This window comes from Heteronotia binoei, chromosome 2 (genome assembly GCF_032191835.1).
Source record: "Heteronotia binoei isolate CCM8104 ecotype False Entrance Well chromosome 2, APGP_CSIRO_Hbin_v1, whole genome shotgun sequence".
NCBI classification, from domain to species: Eukaryota; Metazoa; Chordata; class Lepidosauria; order Squamata; family Gekkonidae; genus Heteronotia; species Heteronotia binoei.
Genome location: NC_083224.1, coordinates 123,160,593 through 123,186,737, shown reverse-complemented (window position 1 = coordinate 123,186,737; position 26,145 = coordinate 123,160,593). Strand labels below are relative to the sequence as shown.

The following is a 26,145-nucleotide window of genomic DNA, read 5'->3' as shown; positions in this document are numbered from 1 at the left end:
ATTGTATTTATATCCCGCCCTCCCCGCCGGAGCAGGCTCAGGGCGGCTAACAACATTGAATATCAACAATGAAACAATAAAACAATACAAACAATTACAATAATATCAGTTAAAATTAAGCAATTTACAAGTTAAAATTATTAATGCGATTTTAAAACAACAGTTTTGTTGGTAAATTCCATGCCATGATGTTGGGCATCTATGTACTTTGGTTGAAGGCCATTCGAAAGAATGTTGTTTTGCAGGCCTTGAGGAATTGGGCAAGGTCCCGCAAGGTTCTAACATCGTCAGGGAGTTGGTTCCACCAGTGGGGGGCCGCAATAGAGAAGGCTCTTCTCTAAGGGCTAGTCTGATCTGCATAGGTGTTAGGAAACAAAGCTGAATTGCTCCATATCTGAAGATTACTAAAAGTCAATATTTACTTTTGATTTTGTCAATTCAATTTGAAGAAATATGTGAGAAAATGTTTATAATGTTTATAAATGTTAATATTTATGTTAATCCTCAAAGGTTTTAAAGTTACCTCATAAAGTTTAAAGTAACCTCATAAATGCTGAAAATGTGGGTTGATGTCTGCTGACTATCTGCATAAATAATGATCATTTCTAACTATGCAAAAAAAAAAAACTGGGAAGATTATACACAAAAGATGTTAACACCTCATACTCCTCCAAATGTCCAAAAGTTACTCTTCTAGGTCTCCTCTCTAATTATGCAGAAGAAGAAGAACACTAAACTTTGATTTTCGATCTTATTTTGGCAGCCAAAATGCTAATAGCTAAGAATTGGATATTAAAGATAAATATGAGCATCTAAATCAGATCAACAAATTACTCACCTGTAAAAGGTAGGTAACTAAAACCTATGTTTTAATAGCTTTTCTTGTTTAATGGCAGCAACATTAAAATTGAATTAATGTGTCCAATAGTTATTATCTATTATCATTAGTTATCTACTTTAGCATTAGATCTGATGTGTATCTGTAACTATGTATGTTACTAAAAGTCATCAAACTTCTTCAAACAATAATTCAATTTGTGTACTAGTGTCCAATGTTGATATATTTATTTCCTTCACTATGTTTACCCACCAAACAAATGATGACCACATAAACTAAGCTTGTTATTCCAGTTTGGTCCTTGCATTTGTCAAATAGTTTTACCAAGCTGTATCCTAATTTGTTTTTCACCCTCTACCTATATGTACAAACAGGCAACTTCCATTTCAATGTATCTGAAAAAATGTCTACGCACACGAAAGCTTATACCTTGAATAAAACTTTGTTGGTCTTAAAGGTGCCACTGGAGTTGGACTTTTTTCTAAAATATTTGATTGTATATGTTTTAATTTATACACATTACAAACAGCTAAGCTATTTTTCATGACAAATCTTTCAGTGTGATATAAACACATATGATTCCCAGCCAAGAGAACTTGTGCTTCTGCCCAATCGCTAGAGAAAAACAGTCTCCTTGCAGCGAGGCTGTACTTTTCTAAAGTGGATCTGGATGATTGGCAATGACAACAAAAGTTGATTTTTCCTCTGTGGAAAAACAAACTCCCACTGAATGACAGAAATGGGTGGGAGAAATAAAACAAATGATTCTAAGGTGCTTCTAAAAATTATTATTTTTATTTTTCATGTAGCATTTCATTTTTAACATTTTGGTGAGAAACCACCTTCTCCCTGCCACATCAATTGCTGCTTTCAACAGGTTTTCACGGGTGGTTGCATCTCTTTTAAATTTCATTTCCTGTTAAAAAGGATAAATAGGCAACTATTTAATGCTGCCAATTAAGTTTACTTAATAAAAATGAGACTTAGCTGGTAGCCAGTCACTCAAAAAAGTAGTCAAGGTGGAGAATAGCACGAAAAAACTACCCATTGAGTTTTACAATATTTTAATAAGAGCATGAAAAATGTATCTTATGAAATACTGATGTGTATACCATTGGGGGGGGGGGAGTCCTCTGAGAATGGCTGGTACTGTGAAGGCTGCTGAATAGGGACATCTGCTTAATTGGGAATGCTGGCTGTGAACCAATTTCGCATGAGGCATTTAACAAGCTTTAAAATCCAGTTTATATGGATGTTTCAGAGACCGCATGCCAGCTCTTGGGGAAAACAGGTGGAAGTTGATTTCTTTAAACTGTATATGCTTGTGTGACCTTCACATTTCTCAGTGCAATTCTGAAAACATTAGGAAATGTGCCTACATTAGTGACCTTGAGGTTATGAACTACACCCAAGATGCAAGTTTGGAAACCCTAACCCAGAGGTGTCGAACTCATTTGTTATGCGGGCCGGATCTGACATAAATGAGACCTTGTCGGGCCAGGCCATGTTGGACCGGGCCATGTGTGTACCCAAGGGTTCAGGAGTGGGAGAGCCTCAACCAATAGAAGCAAGAGAGGCTTGGCTCAGTAGCTCTGCTGTGCGGTTGTGATAGCCTGGCAAAGCAAGATCTTCCTCCCTACTCCTTCCTTCCCAAGCGAGGAACCTCAGCCAATTGAGAAAATGCTCTGTGGCTCCTGCGTGATTGAACAAGCCTTGCAAAGCAGGCTGTTACACGGAAGGAAGCAAGAGAGAAGGAGAATGAAGCAAATGACAGCCAGTTGCTCAAGGGTCTGATAGGAGCCCCCCAGAGGCCTGATTCGGCCCCCAGGCCAGATGTTTGACACCCCTGCCGTAATCAGAACAGTCATTTAAAGCCCTAAATCCTATCTTACCAGAAAAAGCAGGGGTGTTGAAGAAGATAATAATTCTACTTTACCAATAACTATATTTCTGTCAGTGGGGAGGTACCACCATCAGACAGAAAAGGAAATACTTAAACTGAAATAGCTCTTATGCATGCTCTTGGTCATTAGAATATTGATTTTTCACCTTTTATCTTTTGACATAGCATCCATATACAAGGAGTAATCAACCAAGCTGAATGCAGCACAACAGCCACATACTGTAGCCTGCCACTGCATTTTTTGGGATAATGGGTATATAGTTTGAGAGAATGATGGTGTAATCCAGCAATTGCAACCTGAAGAGTGATATCACAAGCACGACACAACTCCAGCACTTTGAAGTAAAAAAAAGCAGGCAATTGCAGCAAAAGCTACAACACCACATAACACATACATGAGAAATATGCTCTTCATGTATGCACAAATCAGACTCAGCAGAGCAATGGTGGCACACAATGTGTGTTCACAGTTTTCTACACAACAGCTGTCACAAATATAAAAGCTTGTTTCATTTTCCCTTCCAGTCCAGAACTAACAGCTTGACTCAAAGTTGCAGATCAAAATGGGCCTGCAAAGTGACGCAGACCAAAGGTTGTTAATATTGAATCCAGATTCTACAAGCCACAAGATGAAATGTCAGGTAGGTCACAAAGCATTGTAATTCACATCTGGGCATATTTTTAACATGTGGAACATTTTACTAAAAGAAAAAGGGAGGAGGGCAAGTTCCAGCATTCTCAAAAAATCAAAGACTGGTGTGTAACTGAATGCCAAACGGTCACTTGGCAAACAAGATGGGCCAGAACTCCTTCCCCCCACTCTTATCAGCAGATTTAGATACAACCAAGTACAACACAATCAGAGCAAAGGAACTTTAAGAAGAGCATTTAAAATCTGGACTAGAATGTTTCTTTCCATCTCTGCTTACCTTTGTCTAGTTCACTTGACATGTTCCATGACGATGTAGGTATTAAATCAGCAGTGGCTGACATGTTCATTCCTGCAAGAGAGGGGAGAGAGAAGAAACCATTAATACATATGCAACCAATAGACTACTCAGAGAGTACTATTATATTTCCAAAGACAGACTTCTTTTTAAAGTTAGATGATGTTAAGTAACATTGGTTATAAAGATCTGAGCATGCCACACTACCAGCAAAACAAAGGCCTAGACTGATATGAATTCCAGCCTCTGTTGAAAAACTATCAGTCATGACTATGAGATTTCATACCAACTAAAGCTTTAGGGACCAGTGAAATTATTTGGAAGCAAAAAGAATATTGTGGCACCATAATCACATTCAGTAGCTCAACACACGGGTTCCATTTCAGATGGCCACATTGCAAGTTCAGATCCCTTCAAATTCCTGTTCCCTTCTAACATGATATTCCTACACTTCCTGAAAAATGCAATCCAAGGAGATTGACAGGCAACTTCAGAGGCTCGTTCCTGAGGAAAACTGAGATGCTCAGATGTGTGCAACTGCACATAAGGTTTGCATACCTAAGGATTTTCTGGATTATGGCCAAACTGTTTAACTAAAAGAATTTGCTTCAGGCTGTTTGAGCAGTGATTGTTTTCAGTGCAGGAATCAAGGATCCTAGGCAACTGAGGAATGACATTCCTATCTATTCTTTAGTCCTCATCAACCACCAAATATATTAGAAGAATATTCCAATGCAGTAAAGAGGATCCAAAGAATTCTAAAATTTCTAGACATCTTGAAGCCATGGGGTGGGTGTTTACTCCCACCTGGAGCTTTTTGAGAGAGAGGAAAATGCAAATTTGGGAGACGGTTTAGATATTTGCAGGACTTACTCATCAAAGGTAAACAAAATGTATAATTATAATTGTGAGCACATTGGTGGAGATTATAAGTATAAATGCCTCAATTTTCTCAGAAATATTAATAAACAGAGCAGCAAACCGTTCTCTAATAAAAATTCTCATATTTGAGCAGAAACTGGTTGTTTTTACATCAGTCTGCTTCAATCTTCCACCCTAAACAGATTTTTTTTAGTATTCATACAATGTTCGTTCCATAATCATGTACTTTCTCTCCCCCCCTCCCCCCGCATTCTTTCACATGCTATTATGGAAAAATCACAAAGTATGTATGTTGTGTGGATGGGAAGGTGCTCATTTTTGTAGGTCCAAACTACATCGGCTTCATTTTCCTTTCTCATTCTCTTGCTGCCTCACCTTCTGGAGGGCTTTTTTTAAAAATTGGGAGTTGACACATCCCTATATGTCTATAACAGACCAACTACTTGATCTTCTTAATTCTCAGCTTTCACTAAAAGAAAAATGAATCCTTTAGCCTATTCAGGTTTTTTTTTAGTGTTGAAGAGAAAAATCAACTCTGAGGGCCCACAAGAGGCTGCAAGCTGATAGCAGGCTCATCCATCTCTCAATCCCTAAGCAGCCTCTGGCATTTAGTGGGCTCTTCTGCAGTCTCAGTTTTGTCCCTTGTGTGCCCCTGTTGCTTCATTTTTTTCCCCCATATGTGTTTTGCTCCCTCTTGTGGTTGCTGTGATATTACATCACTGTACTTCCAGCATATTTCCCTGCAGTTTTAAAGTGCAGGGAAATATCCTGGAGATAACAGCAATGTAATAACAAAGCTGCCACAACTACACTCTTTTTAAAGATACTAAGCTTTTCCCATAGCCCAAGCTCTAAGGCCCCTTTGTTGGACTATGTGGTCCTTAGAATGAGACTCTTGTATTTTAAAAACATATGACTCCAGATTAACATAAAACAAAATAAAACTTTATTTGTACAAGAAGCATATTGATTTCAGGATGTTTAGCAACATATCTCTTCAGTAAATAAAACAGCATACATTAATAACTTCTGACTAAGGTGACACATTCTTTCTCTTCACAATCACTCCTCTCTATTAAATCTTCCTTCCTCTTTCCCTTTCTTTTAAATCAGGTTTCTGTCAGCTTCTTTCTCTCACATTCTTGTAAAACTCCGACAATATTAGGATTTGAATTTCTCCAGTATATAATAAGACCACTTAAGTATTACTACTTTCTTCCCTAGAATCCTAATGCTTTTCACAGCAGTCTGTTGGATTCTATCAGAACACTATTCTTTCAGTCTCTGTTGACTAAACTTTTTTTGTTGACAGTTAACTGCTGACTAGTCTCTCTCCACACTTTAAAAACTCCTCCCATACTCTCAGTCACTAACCAATCACCTCATTCACTCATCCCCCTCTTTTACCCCTCCCTTTCTCTTGTGACACTTACTAAACATTTAAAGAAAACACACACTTCATTACAGAATCTATCAGTGGAAAAGAACAAAGCAATAGGGGCACACAAGTGACAAAAATAGGCCTGTGAAAAATCTGTGTCTGTAGTATATAACAGGGAAAAACCCAAACTTTATAGCAACTCTAGGACTTTCATTTCTCCTAGAATCTAAGTACATAGCATAGAGTTCACCCTCTGAAACTACCCTTTCTTCCAGAAAAACAGATCTATCTAAAATGGAAATCATCTATGAATTCTGGGCCCCAACTTGAGGTTACTAACACTACAAGGTTAAATGGGGCCTAAGTCCCTTACTATGACATGGTATATGTCTTTTAAAGAAATATAATATTTTTAAATTTTCAGAGCTCATGAGATCATATAAAACCATGGGATGTGTGAGCAGAGGCTCTGTATTACAGGTTTGCCCTGGTCCTCCCAAATAATGCTTTGGTCCCGATTGCTCTTCTATATTATAGTTACTGTCAGGACTTTTTCTGTAAAAAAAGAAAAGAAAAGAAAACCCAGCAGGAACTCATTTGCATATTAGGCCACACCCCGTGATGTTGCTGGAAGGGACATCACCCATTCAGTAGGTTATTTTCTGCATGTTGACACAAAACAGTACAGTGCCATCAGCTGCATTTCATGGATGTGTGTTCTCACACAGGTCAACAAGAGACCTTGTTTCACCCCCCCCTCCCAAAAATGGCCAGAGAGAGAGCCACATGACAGGTAGCGACAGGCCCAGTTTCTTCTGGGAGGCGGTGTTTGTAGGCAACTCCATGTCTCTTCACTCTCTTCACAAGCCCTGTGGAGGCTGGAGGTGACAGAGAGGATGGAGCATGTAGTCTGGGAGCACGTGGCTGCCTAGTGATTTCCGTCTGCCTGAGACCTTTCTTTGAGCTGGGGCCCTGGGCTAAGCCAGCTGGAACTGCATTCCTGTGTATTTCTGCTCAAAAAAGTCCTGGATACTATGACTATGATGCAAATAGAGGCAGCCTCTCACTACCCCTTCTTATATAACTCTACTTTTGCAAACTGGTCACTATATGTGCCCTTCCTCCAGGCAAATCCTTTCTACCTTGATGGAAACAAAAAGCAGTTAGATATTTAAAGAACACCGCCAATTTAGAACAAAAAAAGTGGGTAGACTTTTTATTTTTAAGCCAACATGCATGGGAAATAGAAGCCCTGTCGGGATCAGGCACCTTTTTGCCCCTTGACCCAGAAGGATATACCCTCCAAACTCATCAAGAATACGTGTGGGGCTACTCTGATGATTATTCTCCAAGACACTTCAGTTTTTCAGCCCTGTAGGAGATAAAGGTGTTGGATATCCACAATTTTAGTTTGTGCTTTTATAAGTGTCACTACACAAACTGCATATACAATCTTAGAAAAGCCCATATTAAACACTGTGAAATCTTCATTGCAGATCATTCCCACTGACACAGAGGCATGGAGGAAGCGCAATTATGCTGACAAGCAAACATGTCAACAGATTGAAAGTGGCAGCTAAAATCACTTCCATCATTCATGAGAACTGAAACTTGCAACTGTGAGGGAAAAGCCCCCTACTTTTCATACACATGGGCATCGTAGTGCCAGACTACGATGTCCATGTGTATGAAAAGTAGGGGGCTTTTTCCTCACAGTTGCAAGTGCCAGAGTGCCTGGAGACAGAGCTCACACACATCTGACAGAAGGACGTGGGTTTGCCTACCAGAATGGAAAGGACTTATGACTACTAACAGCCACAACGCTAAAGCAGCGCCCCGTGTTCCTGGAAGAGAGCCAAAAGGAAAGCGGATGGTTTCCAGTCGCTTTGGGCGAATGCCATCTCTATCTTGTAGCGGAAGAAAAGCGCGCTGTTAAGAGCTATCCAGACCAAGCGGTTTTCAGCCTTGACCATAGAATCCACTTTGGGAGGCTAACACCAGTTATTTTCCAGCAGTACCGAGACTCCATTTCAGGACAGCGGGAGGCACACGTACGCAACAGATGTGAGCCACCCATGGAACCACCCTGGAACCATCAAGCTTATCCAGGCATGGATCCAGCCAGACCACCCAAACCTTTGTCCAACGAAACCCAGGACAAAGACTGGTGCCAAGAAGAAGACTAATGAAGAGGAAGACCATCTTCAGCCAGAGCCAAGTTCCTTTGTGTAAACTGGGTGTTACCTAGGCAATGATTTGGCTCTCTCTATATATATTTCCATGTTACAGCAACCACCAGGATGTTCAGCACAGATTTTAATACCTGAACTGACCCTCAAACTGCATTTATTAGTACTTGTGAAGCATTTTCTGTTCAGTTATCATAATTGTGCGGATGCTGCTTCCCCATTGTGTGGCTTGCTGCATTTATTTGAAGGCCACAATAATTTAGCACTTACATTACCCCGCAGTTAACCAAAATCTGCCCCAGAAGACTTTTCAAGACTGATGTCATCTTTTATTTCTTTGGTGTTTTGCTGAACATTTGGCCCTTCTGGGTAACTCTCTCCCTCAGATTGGATCCAAAATAATCCTGAAAAATCCCCACTGTCATCTTTCTCTTTCATCCTCACAACAACCCTGTGAGTTAACTTAGTTTGCAAGCAATTGGGCCAAGGTCAGCCATGAGCTTCCTGACCTGGTGGGGATTTGAACCTTGATCTCCCCAGTCTTTCCCAACACCTACTTGAGATCGTGGAACTATCAGCAGAACCTGGGACCTTCTGCATGCAAAGAAAGCATGCTGCCCACTGAACCACAGTCCATCTAAAAGCAGAAGATTCCTCGTTCAGGATCAGTCCATCTCACTCAGTATAGTCTCCTCTGACTGTGGCTCCTGTCAGTCTCTTTGCTAGTATCTGCTACCTGGTATCAAGGCTGTAGCCGGGGGGGGGGGGGGGGACAGGGGCGCTGCCACCCCTGTGCCCCCGTGCTGGCTGTGGCATCCTTTCAGTTATCAATATGTTGATGATACTCAGGTCTATATTCATTTATACAAATCACTTAGTGGCATTGTAAGAGATTCTGAACAGCTTCCTGACTGCCATGGTTAAATGGCTAAGGGCCAACAAGCTAAAATTAAATACTAACAAGATGTTAACTGGGAAGGCAGAAGTCCCAAAGGACACTGTGCCTCCCATCTTCAGTGGGGTGCAGCTGACACTTGATGACTCATGAGGTGCCTTAGGGTTGTACCGGATGCAGCTTTATTGCAGGAAAAAAAGTTAGTACAGCTGCAAAAAAGACATTATTTCAGATTCATGGTGCCTGAAAGATGCTCCCCTATCTTGATTCCATTGACCTGGCCATATGGATCCACATGATGTTTTCTTTGAGGCTAAACTATCATACTGCACTCAACATGGATCCACCCTTAAAGACAACTTGGAAACTTCAGCTGTTTCAGAATGCTGCAGCTCAGCTATTATTAGGTCCAAATTGGAACATGGATGTCATACCTATTCTGGAGACACCCCATTATCTAGTTCCAATCCATTACCATGCTCAGTTTAAGGTTCTGGTCATCACCTACAAAGCTCTTTATGGCCTTGGACCCACATACTTGGGAGGACTCTCTCTCCTGCTATGCAGTGTTGGTCATCTGAACAAAACCTTCTGAAAGTGCCACCCTGCAAATGCGTAAGATCAGCAACTACCCATTCATCTGCATTCTCTGTGGTAGTCCTCACCTTGTTCAACAGCCTGCCTAAGAAGGTCAAGAAGGTCCCACACTCTACTGTTTCACAGAACATGCAAAACAGAAATTATTAGGAGGGCATTTTTCAAAGGAATTAGAACAAGGAGAGCGGAGTAAAAATCTACTAAAATAAAATAAAATAATGGAACACACAATACAGGAAGTGGCTTCTCTAACGGACAGTAATATAGTCTATTGCACTGTTTATTATAAGTTTTCACCTCCTTTTTTACTGCAATGCTCTTGGTCTGTCTTCATTATGGTATGTTAAGTCTTAGACTAGTTTTGTTTGTGTGTTTTTTCTGTAATTCTATTCCTCCTGAAGCACATACTGGAGGTTCTTGCTCTCTGATTGAATTGCTTTTCACACTTTGTAGTCTGCTTTGAGTCTCAGTGAGAAAGGCAAGCTAACGATGAAGATCATCATCATCATCCACTGCTATCTATGCTGCCAACACTGGTATGAACACTCCCCACACAAGCCATCTATGTTTGTTTTTAAATATTACCAGAATGATGAGGAATCTGGCTCTGAGGATATTTCTGGAAAGGTACCAAATTAATTAGGCTACATGTTTTCTAGCTGGTATTTCATTCTGTGTTTATTTGTAATCCATGTTCTCCACTCAAACTGAGGTCGGAATCTATTCAAAAAGCACTTTCCAATAATTTCATGGAGATCCGGCTGGAGGTATGAAAAGCTTATTCAGTGAACACTTCTGTTTCCGTTGAGGCCCCAGCACCAAAGTACTTTGAAAATGCCAGCCTACATTTCTGTGGTGATAATATGGTCAGGATTCAGCAACCTAGGATTATTTTTAAAATCAATTCACAGTTCAGGTTTTCCGCTATTATGAAATGCAGAAGATGGATATATTTTGCCCAGACTTTTGTTTCAGGTTGTAGTGTGTTGAGAAGACAAACAGACCAGCACTAGACTTTTTATAGCCTCCTCAAAACATGGGTAAGCTTAGGGACATGCTGCTGACTGGATGAACTCTGTCAGTCATTCAGTCTTGACATATATAGAAAAAGGAACTTGGCAGTATACTGCTGTCTTAAACCTCACTGCCATTTCCTTAATCCATACCAGGTGTGACAATATTAAAAAATACTCCACTGATATATCAGCCTGCAAGTTAAGGAATGCAGCCTAAGTAGATAATTTGTGCTGAATTTATACTTTCCTCATATATCTCAAAAATATGGGCGACATTTCTTTTTGGAGCATGGAAATAGCTATTGCTTTAAATCAGGGGTCCCCAACCTCCGGGCCAGAGGCTGGTACCAAGCCACAGCCTGTTTGCAATGGGCCATGCAGCCTTGCCGCCTCCCCACAGCCTTGCCGCCCCCTCCCCATGGTGCGTCCTCCTCCCCCGTTTTCACCATTTTAAGGCTGGGGAAGGGGAAGTGAAGCGCTTCCCAGGCCAACCTCCTCCCCCACCAATCAGCTGATCAGCCAGGAAAACTGCAGCAGCAGCGAGGGATGCTGCCCTTGCCTCCTTCCTGGGGGGGATCGGCCTGGGAGGAGCTTCACGGCCCCTTCCCCAGCCTTAAAATGGTGCAAATGGGGGGGGGGGAGGCGGTGAGGCTGTACAGGGAGTGAAGGAGGGAAGAGGAAACAGAGAGAGGAAAATGGGGAGGAGGATAGATCCAGGTGGGCAGCCGTGTTGGTATGAAGCAGTAGAACAAAGTAGGAGTCAAGTTGCACCTTTAAGAGGCAGTGAGGCTGTGCAGGGGGGAAGGAAGGAGAAGGAAATGGGGGGGAGGAGGCGGTGAGGCTGCACGGGGGCGGAGGGAGGAAATGGGGGAGGAAAATGGGGGGAGGTGCCACAGGGGGCAGCTGAATTGGGTGCCCCCACCCTACTGGCCCTGGGGCTACGGTTGGTGGGCCAGCCCCGGGGCTGGACTCTGGGGCCAAAAAGGTTGGGGACCACTGCTTTAAATGAATGCAAATTTTATACTGGTTATTTCTCATACCCACTACAAATGCTTCAGATTGACAAATTGTACTATGGGGTTTTAGAGCATCACAGTTTACAGTGTTTATAATACTGGGTAAATATTGCTAATAATTGGGAAGGATTGTTTCAAAGAACAGTGTTCATAGTTCAATATCTAGTGCTGCGAGGTCCCATCTTCTCCCTGGTATGTGTATGTGTGGGGTGTTCTGGGAGGGGGCCATCCCAATGACATAATGCAGAATGACATCATCATGTTGAGGCATGTGCATGCCCCCTGCTTTCCCCCAACCATTTAAAGGGAATCTTCCCTTTAAATGGTTTGGGGGGAAGTAGGTGCCATGTGTGCCTTTCCTGCAAGTGGTGAATTCGTGGCTTGCAGGGCAGGTGTTCAAATCCCTGCTTGTAAAAAATGAGTGCCATCTTACCTCCCCTGAAAGCTGCAAATTTGCCACTTTGAGGACAGGATTAGGTGGCTCCTGCTTGAAAAGAGCAGGCACTCTGCATGCCTGCCGTGCAAGTCATGAATTCATAGCTCACAGGGCAGGCAAACACACTGCCTGCTCTTTTCAAGTGGGGTTGTGAATGACTGTTGGTGTGGTTCTTTCCCTCACTGGCCAGGTGACTGACATCTAGGGGAAGCCTCAAAAATTGGGGAATCCCCTGCCCCCACCTGGGACTGGCATCCCTATATCAGGGCAGGGCAACATTCACTCAAGGCAAAAGATGAATTATTGCTGTCAGTTTTGAGCAATGGTGATCATCAATTGTGGATTGTGGAAGAGGGCCTTAAATCTGCCCCCCCTTCCAGGTAGAGATATACATTTGGATAGTAACTAATTAAAACCTGAACCAAACCCCTCATTTTGTTAATAGTTGCTATAACAAATTAAATTGAAACAATAATAGATGGTAGTATTTGGAAATCTCTGTTCTGATGCCTTGACGTCATGTAGATCAGAGGAAGTAGGGAAGAGGGGAAGGCATGAATCAATAGATAACACAATTCAAAGGGATACTTCCAATCAGCAAAGTTAAACAAATCTGGCCACTGAAATGAATGTGCTAAAAAAAATTATTTACAGCTATCATGTTGCTAGATAGATCCAAGCGGGCAGCCGTGTTGGTCTGAAGCAGTTGAATAAACCAGGAGTCAAGGAGCACCTTTAAGACCAACCAATTTTTATTTAGAACTTAAGCTTTCGTGTGCTCTTAAGCACACTTTATCAGATGAGGAATCCAGCACAGTTAGCAAAGTCATACAAAGCTTGCTGTTATGTCCAAAGATATAGATGCTCCTGACCTGAATGATAATCTTATATGCATTGACAAGGGAGTGAATATCCCTTGTCCTCACAGCTCCCCAACTAGCACCATAAATAAGCAGCTGCCTAAAGCCATGGTAATTTAATTATAGACAATTTGAACCTGTTTAAAGAAACATCTTTTCTTTTCTTTTCTTTCTTTTAATGCCTCCAGAAACAAGGTAACAGGATTGCCATATCCAGTTTAGGAAATTCTGGGAGATTTGGGCATGGAGCCTGTAGAGGGCAGAACTAGGGGAGAGAAAGGAGCTCAGCAGGGACGTGATTCCAAAGAATCCACTTTCAGGAGTCAGAAAGCAAGACTGGTATTACAGCTGGCAGGCAGGGATTCTGTAATAGGGATGGGCATGGACTGGGGCCCAGTTCATGGTCCATGCCATCCTGCCAACACAGACCTCCCAGGAAGTTCATAGGGTTCATGTCAGTTGGGCTTCCAAAACCCATATAAAAGGAACATGATAGTGAAGGCCAAGTGGTGACTTCACGCCCTGAAATAAGCATGCGTGCCATGCGGCTTTGCACAAAGCCCATTTAAATTTCAAATGGCCTTTGCAAAGCTGCGCAACAGGCGTATGAAGTCTGAATGGTGACCTTACCCACCCCAAAGTGGATGAAGTCGCTCACCTTCACTCATACATTGTGTGGCTTTGCACAAAGGCCATTTAAATTTTAAATGGCTTTTGCACTGACCAAATGGACCACAACCTGGACCACTAAACATGGAGGTGCATGGTCCAGGGGCCCATAAACCCAATGAACCTCAAACCTCCACAGTCTTTTTTTTTTTCTGGACTGCGCCCATTCCTAGTAAGGAAGCTTTAAGATCTAACCATCACTGCCTAAAAAAGATTTCACTTCACAAACATAGTTTATCAGAAGACACAAACTGCAGTAGCTGCTTTTAAAGGGAGTAGACATTTTCCTAATCCTCAATAACTATGCCATGTGTGATAAATTAAACTTCCCCTGGATTTCTCATAAAGGTAAAAGGTGAAAACACCAGTCATTTCCAACTCTGTGGCGACGTAGCATTACAATGCTTTCATGGCAGGTTTTTTTAATTGGATGGTTTGCCATTGCCTTCCCCAGTTGTCTACATTTTACCCCCAGCAAGCTGGGTACTCATTTTACTGACCTCAGAAGGATGGAAGGCTGAGTCAGCCTTGAGCCGACTACCTGAACCCAGCTTCCACCAGGATCAAACTCAGGTTGTGAGCAGAGGTTGGACTGCAGTACTGCAGCTTACCACTCTGTGCCATGCGGCTCTTTTTCTCATACTTTAGCCAAATTTGAAAACTGTGGCCGGTCAGTTTCTAAAAACAGGAGAAAAGTCAGTCATACATGGAAGCTTGATCAAAGCTATTTCAGGGCAATCCTGTTCTTCCTATCTAACCAAAGCTATTTTTTGTCACTGCCTGATGCAAAGATAGACAGTTATGTCTGTAGGCATCCAAGCTATTTTAATATTTTAGAAAAGTAAACAGCAAAAACTCCTATTCTCAATATTTAATCGTTATCAATCTATTTCTGGTTTCTACTTCATTTAGAAAGATTTCTATGTAAACCACAGAGTTCCTTTGCAAGGTGTCACTTAAGATGTACCCAAAGCAAATGAAATAGCTTAGAAACCAAATAGATCACAAATGCTACTAACAGGTATTACCAGGGTTCAGAGGGCAAAAGAGTCCTTTAGTAAAGATGATGCAGTGAACTGGGAGGAGTGGTAGAAACTCCCTGTTCCTCTTCTGTCAGCAGAGCTTCCACCTGAAAAAAAAATCTCTGCTGGCAGAAAAGGAGGAGTATTTTGCCTGATTGTCCTTCTTCACTGCAATTTCACAGTACTATGTTTCATGGCTATTTATCCATGGATGGGGGTCTTCTGATCCTCAATAGTGCCTTTTTTCAGGGCTCACAGAAGTCTACTCTGAGATGAGGAACATGGGGGCAATCAAATTCCCCAAAAGCCTGGTATTCATCGAATCCTGCCTATGACCTACCATTGACCTGACTTCTGGCTGTCTAATTTCTACCTGTTTTAAATGGTTTGAGATCAGTATTTATTACAAAGAAAGTATTTATTTATTATTTTGTTGCATTCTAGTTTTGACCTATTAAAGGCAATTTCTCCTTGAACACCAGACCCAACATACTATGTCACTATTTTTGAACTCTCCTCCACTTCAAGAGCAGTTTGCCAAAAGGCATGGAGAGAGCTGCTTGAGAAACAGAAAAGCCAGAGTTCTCTTGGGCATATACAAGAAGTTGCATGATCACTGGGCCAAAACATTTATTTTTTATATGCATAATGAAATACATGATGAAAAAATTATTCTTAACTAATGAGACACAACTGTAATTAAATATAATTTGGTAGCAAGCCAACTCAATCATAAATACTTCCCACAGAGAAACTGGTTTGTATCTGACTTTATTAACTTACTCCAGCTGTGTAATTTGAGTTTCATGTGACTCATGCTGTTGTGATCCTCCATAATCAAATTATTTCCCAGTTCAAGAAACTTGCTTCTTCTTAGCAGAGTTCTACCTACAAATAAATGGTATTCCTTCCATGATGTCAAATTACTTCATATAGGCAGTATTAATTATCTTAGGGCACTACAAGAGGCACAGGTCTCAAACTAGAAACATAATGCAAGGACACAGGCCCCATTCAGACTTCTGATTGTTGTTCATTGAGCATGAGACCTGTATCACATTGCATCAAAAACTGCTTTGGAAACCCAGACCTTCCTCCCCCTATTATTAAATTTTATGGGCAGCTTCAGCTTATAAGGGGGGGAAGAGTCAGAAAATATTCTGAGGATATCTGTGTGCACACACACAAGGAAGTCAGAAAAAATAAAAAAGAGGAAAAATAATTATAGCAACTGTTTATCTGTCACCTGCTTTAAGTAGCAACTTCCCAGTTCATCAGGTGTCTACCAAGTACCTGTGTGCACATGCAAATCAAATGCATTATGTACTACTAGGAATAAGGCCTGTTGTGAAGAAAAACAACGGGCTGTAGAAAGAGGTTCTGGGTGAGTGTCTCCCTTGCTGTCTTACCACCTACCCAAGTGAAGGCATTCATTCCCCTCATCCTTGGTGTCTTCCCACTCACCCTCCAATTACTACTCCCCAAACACCTCTTCCTCTCAACTATCCCCACACCCTTGGCATTCCACTACTCCCCCAACTCATGACATTCAGTCACCCTCCACCCTTGCTGTCTTCCTCCCACCCTCAACCCTTGTCATTCACCGACCGCCCCCCCCCTCGCTGTCTTCCCACCCATTTCGCAGCTGAAACAGATGCCAGCTTTCCATTCTCCCCAGCGTGTGTGTGTGTGTGTGTGTCTCCAAGTCTGTGGTGGCTCAAAGCCCTGAAAAAGGTCCAGAATGGAGAGAAGGAAGAATAATTATGGTGGGTGCAGGGGAGGGAGGTATGATGATAGTCACATAGATGCTGAAGTGCAGCTTTCCTTTTGTTTGCAGTGCATTGTTGCTGACTTTTCCTGTCATATTCAGCCTTGTGGCATTTAGCTTCAGCGTGAGCTTGTGGTGAGATTTGTGTTTTTTGGCCTGGTCTGGTTGTGTTATGGTATATCATAGAGTATGAGTCTCAAGGCAACTGTTTTCTGTAGGGAATTTATCTGACTCCAGCTTTCTATCTCCTCCCCCCTTCCTGCAGTGTCTACCTAGGAAAAGTACAGTCTTTCTCCATAGTGCAGACCAAAGCAGGAGGGAAGCATCCTTAGCAGGGTATAATGACACACAGTCCACCCTGCAAAGCAGCCATTTTCTCCAGGGGAGCTGATCTCCAGGAGAGCAGTTGTAATTCTGATTGATCTCCAGTCCTCACCTGGAGATTGGCAACATTAGTTCTCCAGGCAGAAATGGCTGCTTTGCAGGGTGGAGTATATGCCACTGTCTGAGGTCCCACCTTTCTTCAAACTTCACCCTCTCCACCCCTGAAATCTCCAGGAATTTCCCAACCTGGAGTTGGCAACCTAGCCAACCATCAACCTACTTTGATCTGCCTCTCTGACTGGCTTTCCATCTTCTCCCTTTACCTTGCAGCCTCTACCTAGGAAAAGTACAGTCTTTCTCCATGGTGTAAACCAAAGCACATCATTTTCCTCTCCCCCTGAAGCAGATGTAATTCTGAGTCATCTCCAGCCCTCATTTGGAGATGGACAGCAGTGGCCACAGGAGAGTGAGGGGGCCAGTGGCTGCTGGGAGGCTGGCTTTGTGGGCCATCAAGTGGGTGGCAGAGGGCTATTGCCAGTGGCTGGTCCAAAGCTGGTCAGGAGGACTCAGTAGAGCAGAAGGGCCCTATGTGAGGACATGGAAGGTCACAGGAGACAGATGAAGGCTGTTTGTGCTGTGAGGCCATCTGTGTAGGCTGTTGATGGGGTGGCAGGAGTCTGTTGCCAGTGACGGTTGTGATGCCTTTTATGAGGCCATGGTAGAGTGGCAGCCCTTTCTGAGGCCATTTGACAGAGAGGACACAGAGAAGCATCAGAGGTGTGTCTGTCTCTGAGGTAAGACTGCTTTTGGCAGTTTGTTCAATATTCCATGGTCTGCAGTAGGTGGGGGCAGGGGAGTCAGCCAACAGGAGACCAGAGATGCTGACTGAGCCCTGATGAAATAATGGTTTATGGAGTGCATGGATTGCACCCATAAGCCAATGGGAGAGCTCCATTTGGCCATCCACAAGAAAATGATCTATTATAACAGCCAAACAGCCAATATAACTGTGTTTTTATGTTTATGTTTGATTTCTATCCCGCCCTCCCCACTGAAGCAGGCTCAGGGCGGCTCACAATGCATAATAGAACAACTATAAAAATATTTAAATTAAACATGGGCATGAATTGTACAACTTCTTGTAATGAAAAGATCTACACAGCTTGCAGAACCTTATACCCAGGCCATAAACTCCTTGCTCAAAGCATTAATTTGTCATGTCTTAAATGGCAAACCCACAGCCAATATTCCACCTTAATAATTTAGACAGCTGCTCATACACAACAAAACATCAACAGGTTTTCAAAGAAGGTAAATTCACAACATACTGATATTAGTTCTTTTTGTTATGGTATAGTGAACTGCTGAACTCAACAAGCCATTGGATACAGGCAGATATCTGCAAGGATTTGCAAGAGGGCATCTAATTTCCCTCACCTCCATTATTTCCTCTTTTCCTTCCCTGAAAGCCCCCCCAGCATCTTGGCTTTTCCTGTTTCCATCTGTCCTTCCCATCCAACAGCCAACCTATCTTTATCTGCCTCTCTGACTTCAGCTCTCTCTTGACAGCCTCTACCTAGGAAAACTGTGACCCAGTTGTGTGGTGCTGACTACTGGACCAAGCCCACTTGCAAGGTAGGAAATCCTCAGACCTATAAGGGAGCACCTCACTTTCCCTGGTACCTCCCTACTATTTCTTCTTTCCCTCCTTCTTGTAACCCCCATATCCTTTCCCCTTTTCTTGCTTCCTGCTCTCTTTCCCAGCCATTCATGCCTTTTCTCTGTGCACCATCTTCAGCTGTTTTGAATATTGATTTGCTTTATGGAAGGTAAAGGAGATTGTGAGCCGCTCTGAGACTCTTCGGAGTGGAGGGCAGGATATAAATCCAATACCTTTCTCCACAGTGTGTGTGTGTGTGGGGGGGATCAAACCATCTTTAACTATCCTCAGATTTGGCTGATTTGCCACTGCAATATACAATTTGGAACCTGTAATGACCTGGGGGAATCATCTTGTTTCCCCTCCCCTTTCCCTTCCCTAAAATCCCTCACAGACTCTCCCCTTCTCCTGCTTCCTTCTCTCCTTCCTCTCCAACAGCCAACCTTCATTTATCTGCCTATTTGTCTTCAGGTTCCTCCCCACCCCACCCCAAAAAAAGCCTCTATGCAAGAAAACTGTGGCCCGGTTGTAGGGATGAGCATGAACTGGAAAAATACAGTTTGTGTTGGTTTGTGGCTGAACCATTAACCGAACCACAAACCAACTTGAACCGAGAGGTTCATTAGTGCACTAAACCAAACCCTTTTAAACTTTAAAAGGACTGCACAAAAAAGCATGAAACAGCTGAGCAGCTTGGCAGTTTATGCTGCTTTTATGGGGAACAGAAAGCTGGGGGTTAAAAGGACTCAGAGACCTTTTAGTAGCTCATGGAAGTTTGTGATGGTCAGGGCTGGCCCTGCCACTAGGCGAATTAGGCATTTGCCTAGGGCATCGGACTTGCAAGGGGGCACCAAATTGGACAACCCCCACATAACCAGGTCTTTTTTTGAGCCGGAATACAAGTGCTCTGGCTCAAAAAGAGCCCTGCAGCAATAGGCTCCTTCCTTCCCCGACCTCCAGGCTTGGGGGTGGAGCTGCCCAGCTCTCCGGCTGGGCTTGGGGGTGGAGCTGTTCTGCTGTGCAGCTTCCCCGGAGCCCAGCTCACTGACTGGGCTTGAGGAGTGAAGCCAAGCTGCCGCAGCAGCTTCCTTAGAGCCCAGCTTGCTGACTGGGCTCAGGGGTGGAGTTGTGCAGCTGCAACAGATTCCCCAAAGCTCGGCTCACTGGCTGGGATAGGGGGCATCCACACTTCCATGACAGCTTCCCCAGAACCCGGCTCAGGTGCATAGCTGCACTGCCATGGCAGATTCCCCAGAACCTAGATCTCTGACTGGATTCGGGGGCAGAGTCCTAATGCTGCTGCCTAGAATGGCAGATCGTCTGGGGCCAGCCCTGGTGATGGTAGACCCATCATGAACTTTGCAAACCATGAGCAGGGCACCATTCATATTGAATTTTGATTCATGGTTCAGTTCATGCTCATACCTATTCACTTATGTGGTGCCGGTCATTGGACCAGATGCCCTTGCATGGTACGGAACCCTCGAAGACTTGTGGGAAGCACCTCTCCCCTGTATCCCCCTCCTCACATTATTTCCTTTTTCTCTCCTTCCGTCAACCCCAGTATCCTCTCTACTTTCCCTGACTCATTCTCAATTTCTCAACCATTCACAAACCTACTTTTTAGCTGTCTCCCATCTTCAGCTATATTTATTATTCTCCACAGTGAGAACCAAAGCAGCTTACATCATTATCATCTCCTCCTTTTCATCCTCACAATAATCCTGTACAGTAGGTTAGGCTGAAAGCATGTGATGGGCATTACATCACCTAATAGGCTTCCATGGCAGACTCATAATTTAAACCTGGGTCTCCTCAGGTTTTTCTGACAATATACAACTGAGGCCAATGAGACTCATAGGGAGGGTTCCATCTCTCCCCTTCCCCTCTCTTGCTGAGCCCAGCACACCCCCCAGGCTCTCCTTTAGCTGCCACTGAACTCTCCCACAGCCACCTCATGGCAGAGCCCCTGGGATCTCTGGCAGCTGTCCTCTGGCACTCTAGCAGCCCCTGGACTCTCCATGCTCTCTCTGGACTGCACTACCACTGGGCCCAGTGTGGCTTCCAGGCTGCACGGTTGTCACCACCAGGCCCAGTGCAGACTGCAAGGCTGTGCTGCCATTGCACCCAGCACAGTTCCCAGGCTCCTCCAACTGCCAGAGGCAGGTGTGGAAGCACAGAGAATGCTATTTTTATTTGGGGGGGGGGGGACTAATCCCCGCAATTTCAGATTTTTCTGCAAATTTGGGAGTCATCCAAATTTGTTACAAAATCTGTTTAGCATTCATATTACCTGTGGATTTAGTTATTTGCAGATAGGATACATCTGTCACTAATAGTATATATAATAGTGTGGACTCACACAGTGGATCCCTCCCCTCCCCTCACCATCACTGGTGCTGGACCACTGCAGCTCCCAACCACCACCCCATGGCTCTTGCCATCCCTCTTGCTCATTGCCAGCTGAGGGGGTGGTGGAGAGGACTGCTGAACCTCCCTACCTGACTCTGGGTGACAGTTTGGGGGTGTCCAGTTCCCTTCCAGGAAGCAAATGGGAAGCTAGAATAACAGAGCTGAAGGGACCTTCAGGGTCATCTAGTCCACCCCCCTGCACAATGCAGGAAAACCACACATGAGCTCCTCCCACACATCCAGTGACCCTGGTCCAAGCCTAACAGATGGCAAAAAACCTCCAGGATCCCTGGCCAAACTGGCTTGGAGTAAAATGGCTTCCTGACCCCAAAGTGGCAAACAGCATTTCCTTGTACATGTAAGAAAGGGCCATGAGAACTGATGCAACCCTTCCTGCCCTCCTTCTCATGATCAGACTAAGTTCACAGAATCAGCCTCTGTTTAAAAAAACCTTCAAAGATGGAGAGCCCACCACTTCCACAGGAAGCCTGTTCCACTGTGGAACCACTGTGTCAGGAAGTTCTTCCTAGTGTTTAGCTGAAAACTCTTTTGATTTAGTTTCAACCCATTGGTTCTGCTCTGACCTTCTGATGTAACAGAAAACAACTCTGCACCATCCTCTATATGACAGCTCTTCAAGTACCAGAAGATGGTTATCATATCACCCCTCAGGCTAAACATACCCAGCTCTTTCCAGGCTAAACATACCCAGTTCTTTCAACCTCTCCTCAAAGGACTTGGTCTCCAGACTCCTCACCATCTTTGTTGTCCTTCTTTGGACATGTTCCAGCTTGTCTATATCCTTAAATTGTGGTGGCCAAAACTGAACACAGTATCTTAGTTGAGGTCTATCCAAAGCAGAGTAAAGCAATACCATCACTTTGGGTGATCTAGAGAACCTGCAAATCTAACAGAGATGTTCTGAACCTTGTTGGTCTCCTGTGAATGTATTGTATTGTAAAGATTGGATTCCAGTGATAAATAAGCTTCAAAACTGAAGAAAGATGGATGAAACATCTTGCTATCTAGAACAGACATCTTTGGAAGGGCCTCTTTTAGTTCCACAAACTAAATACTGGAATATTGTTACTCCTTGGAAAGACTGTTTTTGAACTGTCTTCTGTGAATGTCTTTTTGCTACATGCTCTTGTCTGTTTGAAGCTCTACGTGCAAGCTTTGTCAGAACACCACTGATCTCTACATTACACAGTTTTGTTGTTTAAAATGTATGGTGTCTCTTAGCAGTCTTTTAATTTACATAGTTGTACGCTAAGATCCTACAGTTTCGCTACATCGTCAGCAAATGCTCTGTACATGTAAGAAAAACCTTTTAATTTCAGTCCCTTTATTTCCTTATCTTCTTGTATTTGCATAAGCAAGATCTCTAAAGTCATTATAAATATCAATGAAGATAGAGGGCAACCTTGTCTTGTTCCTTTGCTAAATACCATTTTTTTCCGTCAAATCTGCATTTATACAGAGTCTTGCTTGTTGTTCAGTATATATTGCCTTAACCATTCTTATAAAATCTTCTCCTAATCCCAATTTCTCCATCACTGCAAACATAAAGTCCCAATTCACATTATCAAAAGCCTTCTCTGCATCTGCAAAGAATAATGCCACTTCTTTTTCAGGGTGTTTCTCCTAATATTCAACAATATCTATAACAGTTCTAATATTATCTCTAATTTGCCTCCTGGGAAGAAATCCTGCTTGCTCCTCTTTAATGAAATTCTTCAAATGCTGTTTGAGTCGTTCTGCTAGTATCCTAGCATATATTTTATAGTCATTGTTAAGTAATGAAATTGGTCTATAGTTTTTAACATTTGTAGTGTCTCTATCTTCTTTCGGTATCAATGAAATTACTGCTTCCTTCCTTGTATTTGGTATTTTCCCATCAATCCTTATAATATTCATCAGCTTCTGAGTTTTAGTACTAACGTCTCTACAAGGACTTTGTAAAATTTTGCTGTAAAACCGCCTGGACCTGGTGCCTTTCCCATTTTCATTGAATTTATTGCAGCTTCAACTTCAATTTTTTCAGTTGGTTCACTTTTCCTTTTCCATATTTTCTGTTAAGGGCTTTACTTGAATTTTCTGTAGATATGCATCTATTTTTTTCTCTCCACCTTTTGACCTTGAAATAACTTAGCATAGTATTTATAAAATTCCCTTTTAATTCCTTCTTGGTCAACAATTTCTTTGCCTCCCGATACAATTTTATTAATAAATTTATTTTCCCTTTTTTTTTTAATTTGCCAAGGCAGGTATTTTTCAGGCTTGTTTGCTCCTTCAAAGGATTTCTGTTGCAGTCTCTTGAGATTCTATTCTACCTCTTTATTTAACAAATGTCTCAGTTGGTTCTGCAATATTGTAATCTCCTTTATTATCTTCTTTTTTTCCGGTCTTTTTAAAAGTTCCCTTTCTTTTTTTCCAATCTCTTTTTGAATGTCCAGCATTTGTTTCTCTTTGGCTCTCTTATCTTTGTTATTCATTATAATTAAAATGCCTCTCATTACTGCTTTGTACGCATCCCACACAGTTTGGAATTGAATGTCCTTCTTTTCATTTATCTGAAAGAAAACTTTAGTTTCTTTTTCTAGAGACGCCACTATCCATGTTTTCTGTAGCAAATCTTCATTTATTCTCCATCTCCTAGTCTTTTTCACACTTTTTGCCGACCACATCAATGGATTGTGGTCAGCCCCAACTTAGGAAGAATCTCTATTTTTTTCGTCATAAGTCCAAAATCTTTTGTAGTCCATAGCATATCAATTCTTGAGAAAGAGTTATGCCTAGCTGAAAAGAAAGTATAATCACGCACCTTGGGATTAAATTTCTTCCATATATCTTCCAAATTTTCTTGTTTCACTAAATCAAAAAATGACTTTGGTAATTTCCCCTTATTCTTTCTTTTTCCTGATCTATCCAAAATATTTATAATTGTTCTATTGAAGTCTCCCATCACCATTATTTGTTCATAAGTCACTTGGTCTAATTGTTGCCCAATATCTTTAAAGAAGGAGTCTTTTGCCCCGTTTGGGACATACAGTCCCAATAACAATGTCTTTTTGTCATTCAACATCACTTCCACAGCTAAATATCTTCCATCATTGTCCTTAAAAATCAACTTTGGATCTAGTTCTTAATATAGAAAATCACTCCCCTTTTTTTCTCCTTAGCCAATGAAAAAAATTCTTTACCCAATTGTTTATTCCATAAAAATTTATAATCCATTTGTTTAATATGTACTTCTTGTAAACAAATTATACTACATTTTTGTTTCTTGATCCAATGAAATGTAGCCTTTGTAATCCATAGAGATTCTTCTTTTATTCTGTATCCCCCAAACCCCTATTTTCTTCAAAAAACCTCCTCAGTTCTTGTACATTTATAATTGTAATTCTCTTTCCTTCATATTCAAAACTTAGACCTTCTGTCAATATCCATCTGTATCTCACTTTATTCTCCCACAGCTTGTCAGTTAGTTTTTTTATACAATCTTCTGTCATTTATAACCTTTCTTGGCAACTCTTTCATGATTCTTACTCTGCTTTCATCAACTGCCAATATTTTTTCAAATTATTTACTTAAGATCTTTCCCACCATATCTCTTGATATAAATTTTATTACCACATCTCTTGATAATTTTTCTTGGCATACAATGAATTGACCCTATATATGAATCTAACTATCTTAATGAATATATATATATATATATATATATATATATATATATATATATATATAAAATCAGATCCTTCGTTTTCAGGTACTCCTCTCAGTCTTTTAATTTGTTAATGGTTTTCCATTAACAAACAATCCCACAGAACTACTTTCTCCTGCAATTTATTAATAATGGAATCTTGATCTTTCACTTTATTTTCAATCACATGTACTTTATTTAACGGTACTTGTGAGTCCTTTCTGAGATCCTCAATTTCTTTTTTGATTTCTGTCTTCACCACTTCTGCACTTGATTCTATGTCTTTTTTTAATTCTTTAATTAATTGCTTCTTATTATCAGTTTATTATTATCTTATTATCACTTTAACCCATCTTGCCTCCATGGCATCCAGTTGATCATGTATTTTAGACATTTTCCCTTCCTCAAGTGAGCTGGTCCTTGCCCGTGTCAGTTTCGATCCTGGCTTGTGTTCAGACATTACTGTCTTCCCATTACATTAATAGGCTCTTAAGTTGATCTCCAAATTAAAATTAAATCATATAGAAGTTGCCCTTTTCAATGAGCCCAAAATCGCCGTTCTCAGGGCTTCCTAACTCGAGATATTAATTTTTAAAGTTTTTTAAATGCACAAAATGGCGTCCGTGATTTTTCTAACCCCTTTGAAAGATTTTCCCTTTTTCTCCAAAAGACCACCAAAATTAGTTCCAGTTATATAATCCAAAATGTTTTACTCTATAATCATAATATCTACCGGCTCCCCTAATTTTTTAAAGTCCCGTTCTGTTTTTTGAAACTTTCAAGTTTTTTGACCTTCCGTTAATGGCCACCGCAATTTTTCTATGGTTTTAAAATCCTAGAGAAGGCCAGAAGGCTTAAAAATTCCTTTCTTCCAATGGCTCCTTCTTTCTTTTCTTGCCACAAAATCACGTTCTCGATGGTTGAGAGATCTCACGATACTTTTATGACACCACTTCCTGTGACGTCTTCCAGTTCAGCAACTCAGTGACGATGGGGTTTTTTGCAGAAACCTCAAGTATTCCAAACAACAATTGTTTTTCATCTTTTAACTTTGCTTCCTAAATTCCAAAAGTCCCGAAATTACCCCCTTCTCTTCTTTACAACTTTAGAATATTGTAGTTAAGTCCAAATCTTAATCTTTATCTCAAATAAGATTGATTTTAGTCCCGGAATGATAAAGATCTTCTTACCTTGCAGCCCAATATATCCTTCTTAACACCATTCTTTCCAGAGATAGATATTTAGATATTAGAGTAGTCCAAAGAAAGCTTGAATCATGATGAATTTAAGTCAATTTAATGACCATGGAGACCCTCTGTAGACGCTGGAATGTGATTCTTCGCCGGAGACTCTTCAAGCCTAAAAGGAACCCCAGTGGGACTCCTCTTCAGCCGAAGTAAATCCCCTCAGAATTCTCCTAAGCATGTCTTGGCCTTTTCCCTCACTGAGAAAAGTAGGCAGCAGGATCGCCTTCTCTGCCCAGAACAGAGGCTCTGGTCCGCACCTCTTTTGAGAAACGGCTCAATTCTCCATGAGCCAACCCCAGAAGTGCACTATTACATATATAGATGATGATGATACAGGACAGATATGTCTTCTGCTGAGACACAGCCTCTATAGCTAT

General features: G+C 41.9%; 1 protein-coding gene across 1 annotated transcript in view; it reads right to left on the bottom strand.

Moving 5' to 3' along the window:
* ROR1 (receptor tyrosine kinase like orphan receptor 1) overlaps nucleotides 1–26,145 on the bottom strand; it is a 325,748-nt gene that overhangs the window by 115,426 nt on the left and 184,177 nt on the right. The window contains exon 2 of the mRNA XM_060231943.1: nucleotides 3,671–3,742. Coding sequence (XP_060087926.1) covers nucleotides 3,671–3,742 — 72 coding nt within the window. The remainder of the gene's footprint in view (nucleotides 1–3,670; nucleotides 3,743–26,145) is intronic.